This window comes from Cyprinodon variegatus, unplaced genomic scaffold (assembly GCF_000732505.1).
Source record: "Cyprinodon variegatus isolate N-32 unplaced genomic scaffold, C_variegatus-1.0 Scaffold1210, whole genome shotgun sequence".
Lineage (NCBI taxonomy): Eukaryota > Metazoa > Chordata > Actinopteri > Cyprinodontiformes > Cyprinodontidae > Cyprinodon > Cyprinodon variegatus.
The window spans coordinates 27,128-35,374 of NW_015151663.1; the positions used below are offsets into that span (position 1 = coordinate 27,128).

The following is an 8,247-nucleotide window of genomic DNA, read 5'->3' on the forward strand; positions in this document are numbered from 1 at the left end:
TTAATTAAAAACTAATGCTTGTGAAATGAAGCAGGTAATCACAAAATCCCCTTTTAAAGTAATTAAAACAGATCCTTACCTGTTACAATCAGCTTGGTTCCTTGGCCGAATACCACAGTGATTCAGTTTGTATACATGGCCGTACAAAAACCTCCTGATTGTCTCTGATCAGGGAGTTGAACTGAAACCTCCTGCTGAGACCAACTTTTACTGAAAACATCTCATCTCTCTTCATCTGTTTGCTTTTATTACAAAACACACAAAATTCTCTTTAGACATATTTAAAGTACAATTTATTTTCTTTATTATTAACTGTGTTTTGTGAACTGTTGAATGTTCATGCATTTTATTAGTTTTAGAGCTTAAATCTTGTGTTGGTTTTTGTCACACTGTGAATCACTGTGATACAGCTTCATCTGCAGAGTCATCCCGTGTCTGACAGAAATAAAGAGCAGAGTCTCCTGCCTCTGCCTGCTTAATAATAAACTCATAATCTATGTTTGAGGTGGATTTAGAGTTGAATCGGTCTGAAGAAAATCCTGTTCCAAAGTAAAGTGAACTACTGAAGTGATAAAAACTCAGAGCATACTGAGGAACTCCACCAGGAACTTGTTTGTACCAGTTGACAAAGTTTCCATCATATCTCTGAATGTTGCATTTTAAAACAACTTGTTGTCCTGTTGAAACTGTCTCAACAGGAGGTATCTGGGTCAGTGTTATCGCTGCATCAACATCTGGCAAAAGAAGCAGGGAAAAGCATGAGTAAAAGGTTTGTATGTGAAAATGTCATCTTAAGGTCTCTGAGAAGAATCTTACATGTTAGAGCAGTGATGAGACTGCATAGGATCCCCAGCATGATGTCAGTTTGTGGTGTAAAGGTTTGGTTCTGTCCAGCTGAAAGTTGAACTGAAGAGAGGAGAGAATCAGAGGCTTATAAAGACACTGAGGAGAGGAGAATTGAGGGAGGAGGAGATTCATTAGACTAATATCTGAAATTTGATTGTTAAACTGTCGTAGTAACTGTGAAACAGAAATAAAGTTTCCTATTTATTGTAAGCATGGTACTTGTTCTATCAACCAATATGAAGCTCTCTTTGCTTTTTTATAAGAAAAAAACTAAACAAAATACTTAATGAATAATGTATTTTTGTATTAAATCTTCCTGAAATAAGATTTTTGGGGGATTTTTAAAAACATCGTTCTGCAGATGTAATATTTCAGCAGTGTTGGAAAAAGATTTAATTAGTGCTTATGACAAAATTCTGTAAATGTGAGCTGTCTTTATTTTCACAGAGTTAGATGAAGGCAAAAAAAAAAAAAAGATTTCGGCGCACTTCTCTTTCTGGAAGATTTGACTTTAAGACAAAAAGAAAAGTACAGGGAATTTTCTGAAATGAACAAATATATAAGTAAACAACACAACTGTAGGGAAGACAGGTATGTAATCCTTTACACTCAACTCACTGACCGGGAATAATCAATTATTCCACATATTAATTTTGAACTACTTTGACCTTTTAAATAAACATTTAACACCTATTAAAAGATTAGATTGAATTTCATAAAAATGTTTTATAAATTAAAAATGTAAATACAAATATTTCATTTGTTTCTTTTCAAAATACATAAATATGGAAATAGAAAATTAACAAAAAGCCAGAAAAACGGATAATTGGGACTGCCTCTACTCTTCAATTTATAAAAAAAATAAGAGCATTTAAATTATTACTGAAACTTCTGCTCCCTTTTTTAACAGTGGTATTCTTTATAAGTCTTAGTCTCTCTTCTTTCACTGGAAAACGTTTGTTATAAACGTTTTTCAATGATTTACATAATTAATGAATCTCCTCCTTCCTTTTTTAAATATTTACTTTGTAGCTTATAATGTTTAAGATATATCAATAGATCATGTTAAAAAGTCTGTGATGATCATTGTAGTTCTTGAAATGTTGCTTTTATTGCAGAAATATTTATTAAGAGAACTTACAAAAGTCTCAACTCAAAGAAACCTTAGAAAGTATTATACTTAGAAGATGATTAAAACATATTTGCTCCTATAAAGGTTATATAGTATCAATATTCTCTATAAATCTAAAAGATTGCCTAAAAGTAGTTCAAAACCCCCTAAATGTCATGATGGGTTCACTGAAAGCGACCCAAGAATGCAGAACACCACTGACGGACACAAGGATGAAAGTTTAACAGTTTTATTTTGCACAAGCACACTGAATATTCTGGTTCAGGTTCGGGGCCTGGATTCTGGTTCACCGGAGTCTGCGTGAGAGACAGTTCAGTTAGCGTAGCCAACAGAAGTTTGATTTCCAGAAGTCTACTGATTGTACCTTGAGGGTTCTTGAGGTTAGCTTTGGGAGAGTCACTGTTGGTTCTGGAGAAGAGTTCATCAGCAGAGTCCGTAGCTGCTTCAGCGTCTCACGTCTACTTAGAACAGACCTTGGCTTAGGGTTTCCCAGCTCTAGTCCAGAGCTGCTTGGAGGTTCTCTGTGAATCTTCAGGTTTGGCTCAGAGGGTCAGCTCGGGAGGTTAGCTCTTCCAGAGCTTTCACAGAGGAGGCACAGGTTTCCTGGAAAACAGACACAGGGGTTAGAATCCAAGCTGGATTCAAAAGTCATAGAATTACTCTGAGGATCTAGGCTTAAGCGCTGACCAACTGGAACAACACTGCGGCGTTGAGGCAAGGTCTGAAGACAGCTTAAGTAGTGGATCCTCTGATGATCTTGACGAGCTGCAGCTGTGCAGGAGGCTCCCTCAGAGGATCCACGGCAGACTCTGCTGGAGAAAGGTGGAATTTCTCCAGCTCCCAACACTAAATTCATTAAAATGTGTAACTGTAGAACACCTAAACAAATATAAGCCAATTCCTCTGAAAACTATCAGAGAAAAAGCAGAAGTGTTTGTGTCGAGGTTTTTGTCACAGCGTAAATCACTGTGATACCCACTCATCAACAGAGCTGTCCCATGTTTTACAGTAATAAACTACAGAGTCTCCTTCTTCTATGTTGTTGATGATCAAACGATAATCTGATGTTGATTGATGAGTGGAAGTGTGTCTTGCAGAAGGGAACCCAGTGTCATAGCTGGGTGAACTAAAGCTATGATGAAACCTCAGCATATAGAGAGGAACTCCTCCTGGGATCTGCCTGTACCAACGAGCTTCGCTGTTAGTAACAGTCCCCAGGTTACAGTCCATGGTTGCTGTCTCTCCTTTCCTCACCGTCAGAACTGAAGGCTTCTGTGTCACCACTGTCACACCACTCACACCTGGAAACAACAAGAAGATATAAATTTTAGAGAAACACAGACTGATGAATCCAACAGGAGCTCCAGTTTGCAGTAAGTCATCCTGCTTACATGTTAGAGCTGTGATGAGAGAGCAGAGGGTCCCCAGCATGTTTTCAGTTTGTGCTGAGAATGATCTTGGATTTTCTAAGGGTGACCTCACTGCTGACAGATGGTAGAGTTTAGAGGATGAGGAGAGGAGGTGGAGGAGATATTTATCAGAAGAAGGAGGAGGAGCTCTGATACTTTATGGAGTGAGGCATTTCTTTGACCAAATATGTTTTCAGATAAACTTTTTTAAAATGTAGTAAACACATCTTTTATTGTAAATTTTTTTTTTTTTATCATATAATATTTATCTCATCATATTTATCATATTATATTTATCATAATCTGATCAATTATAACGGTTGCAGACTTGCAGTCCCTCATTGTAAGAGGTGCTCTATCTTTTATACATTAACTGAGGGCTACAAACTGCTTCATTTTGATTATATCATTGTTTTTTTCACATGTTACCCTTTAGCTGAGAAAAAATTTGATAAAATTAATATTTCTACTATTTTTATATAAAGTCATTTATTTAATCTATGTTTTATGTAAACTGAGAAACAAATGAAAATCTTGGATGCTCTTGCTTAATGCCTAAATAAGGTCATAATTTTATCTTTATATAAAAAAAAAGATAACCCCTTATTAAAAGTTCAAAGAATCATAATACAAAAGCATATGACACGAAAGGACAGGAAGTATTTTGTATTATTTTTCTTGCTGCTTGACTTGAGTTTCTTTAAAGACATGTTTTATAGTAAAAAACTAAACAAAACAAGATCTCCTTGTTTTCTCTGCTCATATTCTTTATTGGAAAAGGTTGTTTACTTTTATAATACAATTCACAATGAAGAAATTTCAAAACTGCTTTAACATGAACGAAACAGAATAATAGAAGGAACATAAAATCTGAATTAAAGTAATAACATAGTTTAAAGTCTATTTTCTGACATACAGGGAGCCACTCTAAGGACATCCAAACAGGAACTGAAACCTGCTGAGACCAACTTTCACTGAAAAATCTTATTTTTTCAACTTTTTGCTTTGGAGTGGCGAAAACTCAGAACACATTGAGGAACTCCACCAGGAACTTGTTTGTACCATCTGACATAGTTTCGATCGTCTCTCTGAATGTTGCATTTTAAAACAACTTGTTTTCCTGTTGAAACGGTCTTGACAGGAGGTATCTGGATCAATCTTTTCGCTGCATCAACATCTGGCAATATCTGCATCAACATCTGGCAACACAAGCAGGGAAAAGTATGAGTAAAAGGTTTGCATGTGAAAATGTCATCTTAAGGTCCCTGAGGAGAATCTTACATGTTAGAGCAGTAATGAGACTGCAGAGGATCCCCAGCATGATGTCAGTTTGTGGTGTAAAGGTTTGGTTCTGTCCAGCTGAAAGTTGAACTGAAGAGAGGAGAGAACCAGAGGCGTATAAAGACACTGAGGAGAGAGGAATTGAGGGAGGAGGAGATTCATTAGACTAATATCTGAGATTTGATTGTTAAACTGTTGTAGTAACTGTGAAACAAAAATGAATTTTCCTATTTATTTTAAGCATGGCACTTGCTGTATCACCCAATATGAAGTTTGCTTTTTTTTTGTAAGAAAAGAACAAAACCAAATACTTTTGCAAAGGGATAATGTATTTTTGTAATAAATGTCGGTGACATAAGATTTTAGGTTCTTTTTATATCTTTCTGCAGATTTAACATTTCAGCAGTGTTGGAAAAAGATCTAATTAGTACTGAGGACATGATTCTGTAAAATCTGAGCTCTTGCATTTCTTCACATTTGTCAATGTGGAAGATTTCACTTTTAGCTTCTAACATTAAAACTGAAAAAAAAAAAAAAGGAATATGTCTGGTTTTGTGTCAAACTAGACTTCTTCAATATTTTACATGGATCAAATTACTTATTTGAAATAGCTTTGATATAAGGTTAATCTTTGATTTTAGTCCCTTTGATCATTTTCAGGATTAAGGGTCTATTTGGTCAATCTCAGTTTTCTGTGGTTTGGGTGGAAGTACAACCTGGACAGGCCACCAGTTCCAGTCAGGATAAGAATACAGAATAAGAAAAGCACTAATTATCACTACAGATTAAATTTAGAAACATCATTGAAGCAGACAAGCTTTGTAATGAGAATCAGATATATTTACATGTTACCTTAGAACTCACTACAGTTTATGAAATTTGTATTTTTAAATTTAAATTTCAAGTAAGTTTTTTTTCTTATTCATATGGCAAAATGTTCCTTAAAAAAAAAAGAAAGTAAAGCTAATGCTGTGATCTATTTGAAATCCTATGGATAGAGTATATTAATGGACAAAAACGGTTTTTATTCTTGAATGCAAAATATTTGCATATTCGTTACAAAAAACTGCTTTGAGTGAGTAGCTTTTTCAGCTAATGCAAGTTTTAGAATCTCAAGTTAATAATTAATTAATGACTAAATCAGCTGCCAATTATTTCGATAATAGATTAATAATTATGAAGCTGATTAATTGTTTCAGCCCTAGTCAGAATGGTGAGTCTGTAAGCAGACTTTTAACAAAGTGCCTGAACATGTTTTTTTTGTTTTAAACATTTTCCATTATAATCAGAAGTGCCAGATAAAACTGATAATATAGGATCTGCTGCAAAGCAAGGAGCATAGGATACCTCCAAACCTGTTCTGATATTTACTTGAATAAGGTCAACATTTATTTATATTGGATAGCAATGAGTTTAAAATGGGTACATTCTCATTGATTTCTTATAAAAGAAGGTGGTCTATCAATTCCTCACCCTGCTAAAAATGTTAAATTGGTATAATGATGAAAAATTGGCTTAAAGTTACAGCCTTGTAGGAGGGCCAATAATGTAACAGTGTAACCATACTAGTCAAGATAGATGCTTCAATTGAGCAATAAGTAATTGACTCCATTTTTCATGTTTTCAATAAGCTGATTATATGTCAAACATTTCAACAACTGGCTGCTGTGAGAGCTTCCTTTGTTCTATCCTGTTCTTGCTCATTTCTCCCTCTCAAATCAGACTCTATCCTCTCCTTTCCAGACTGATTAACATGCATACAGAAAAAGTTAGTGTAGCTGGTCAACATGAAACAGAATACCACAGTTTCTCATTAAGTCTTTCAATATATCTGCCATAGTTTCTAATCAATAACATAAAAAACTTACATATATTTAACTACAACTTTACTGGGAAACAAGTTCTATTTATGAACTGAACTAAACCAGACCTACAGTAAATAGGTATGTTCTACATTCAGAAATAAGACCTAATCATATGCTTCAAAATAAGACCCACTTATTTTACAGAGCAGATTGTCACAGCATTGGCCTCAGCCCTATGGCCTGTGAAAGATGAAGGAAGGAGAGCTATAGGAACAGGAGCTAGAAGCTACAGCAATTAGCCTAAAGCTGGTTTGATAAAATTCCTAGCCACTAACAGGAAGAAAACAGCACTGTGTCAAGAGGTGGGGTTTTATTAACAGTAGCTGATAACAGACAATATACTTTCTTTGGTTGGTTCCACACCTCAAAGTGACAAAAGATTACATTAGTGTGCAGAAGCAGAAGTTAAGAACTTATGTGAAATTGTGATATTTTTAAATGCCCAACCAAAGAACCAAAGGAGATCTTGAATAATTTGAATCGTGGTCAAATTAGCTTTTAGAATTAGCTTTTAATTTAGAGCAACTGGAACATGTTTAAACCGATTCATAACACAAATATTAGGTAAATAAAACATTGTTTTGTAAATTAATGTTTCACAAAATGATCTGCTCAATAAAAAAAGAATAACCTTTAACTGATTCCTAACCTTCTTTGATTGAGCTAGCAGCTAGCAGACATCCAGCAATTTGGTTCTGCAGTTAGCCACCAGGTGTCTCAGTGGTTGATTAGTCTGCAGATTCTGGTCCTTGGCTTCTGGTTTTCCATGATGGTGCCTCTTTGATGTGGCTGGCCCAAGATCAGCCCTGAGAGAGACAGAGTTTGCTACTAATGATGGATGGATGGATGGATGGATGGATGGATGGATGGATGGATGGATGGATGGATGGATGGATGGATGGATGGATGGATGGATGATCATGTTAAAGAGTCTACATGATAATCATTCTAGTTCTTTAAGTAAAAGACTTATCAAGAGAATGTACAAAAGTCTCAACTCATATAGAAACCCCAGAAAGTATTATACCTAAAATGGGATTAAAGCACATTTGCTCCTCTTAAGGTTATGCAGTATATACAACCTCTAAAAATCTAAAAGATTTCTTAAAAATTGTTCAAAATCCCCCAAATACATTAAAATATGAAACAGTAGAAGACCTAAATAATAAAAGCGAAATCCTCTGAGAACTATCAGTGAAAAAGCAGAAGTGTTTGTGTCGAGGTTTTTGTCACGGCATAAATCACTGTGATACGAACTCCTCAACAGAGTCATCCAATGTTTGACAGTAATAAACTGCAGAGTCTCCTTCTTCTATGTTGTTGATGATCAAACGATAATCTGTTGTTGACTGATGAGTGGAAGTGTGTCTTGCAGAAGGGAACCCAGTGTCATATTTGGGTGAACTCCAGCTATGATAAAACCTCAGCATATAGAGAGGAACTCCTCCTGGGATCTGTCTGTACCACCGAGCAGCACTGTTAGTAACAGTCCCCAGGTTACAGTCCATGGTGGCTGTCTGTCCTTTCCTCACCGTCAGAACTGAGGGCTTCTGTGTCACCACAGTCACACCACTCACACCTGGAAACAACAAGAAGGCATAAAATGAAGAGAAACCCACAGACTGATGAATCCAACAGGAGCTCCAGTCTGCAGTAAGTCATCCTGCTTACATGTTAGAGCTGTGATGAGAGAGCAGAGCGTCCCCAGCATGTT

The 8,247-nt window shown here is 35.7% G+C and overlaps 2 gene segments (V, D, J or C); both read right to left on the minus strand.

The window, feature by feature from the left end:
- Positions 1-62: 62 nt before the first annotated feature.
- Positions 63-3,409, minus strand: LOC107102136. The segment is given in 3 exon segments: positions 63-117; positions 2,958-3,279; positions 3,370-3,409. Coding segments are annotated over 3 exon segments (417 nt in total).
- Positions 3,410-7,774: 4,365 nt separating this feature from the next.
- On the minus strand, positions 7,775-8,244 carry LOC107102138. The segment is given in 2 exon segments: positions 7,775-8,112; positions 8,205-8,244. Coding segments are annotated over 2 exon segments (378 nt in total).
- Between the last annotated feature and the right edge of the window lie 3 nt (positions 8,245-8,247).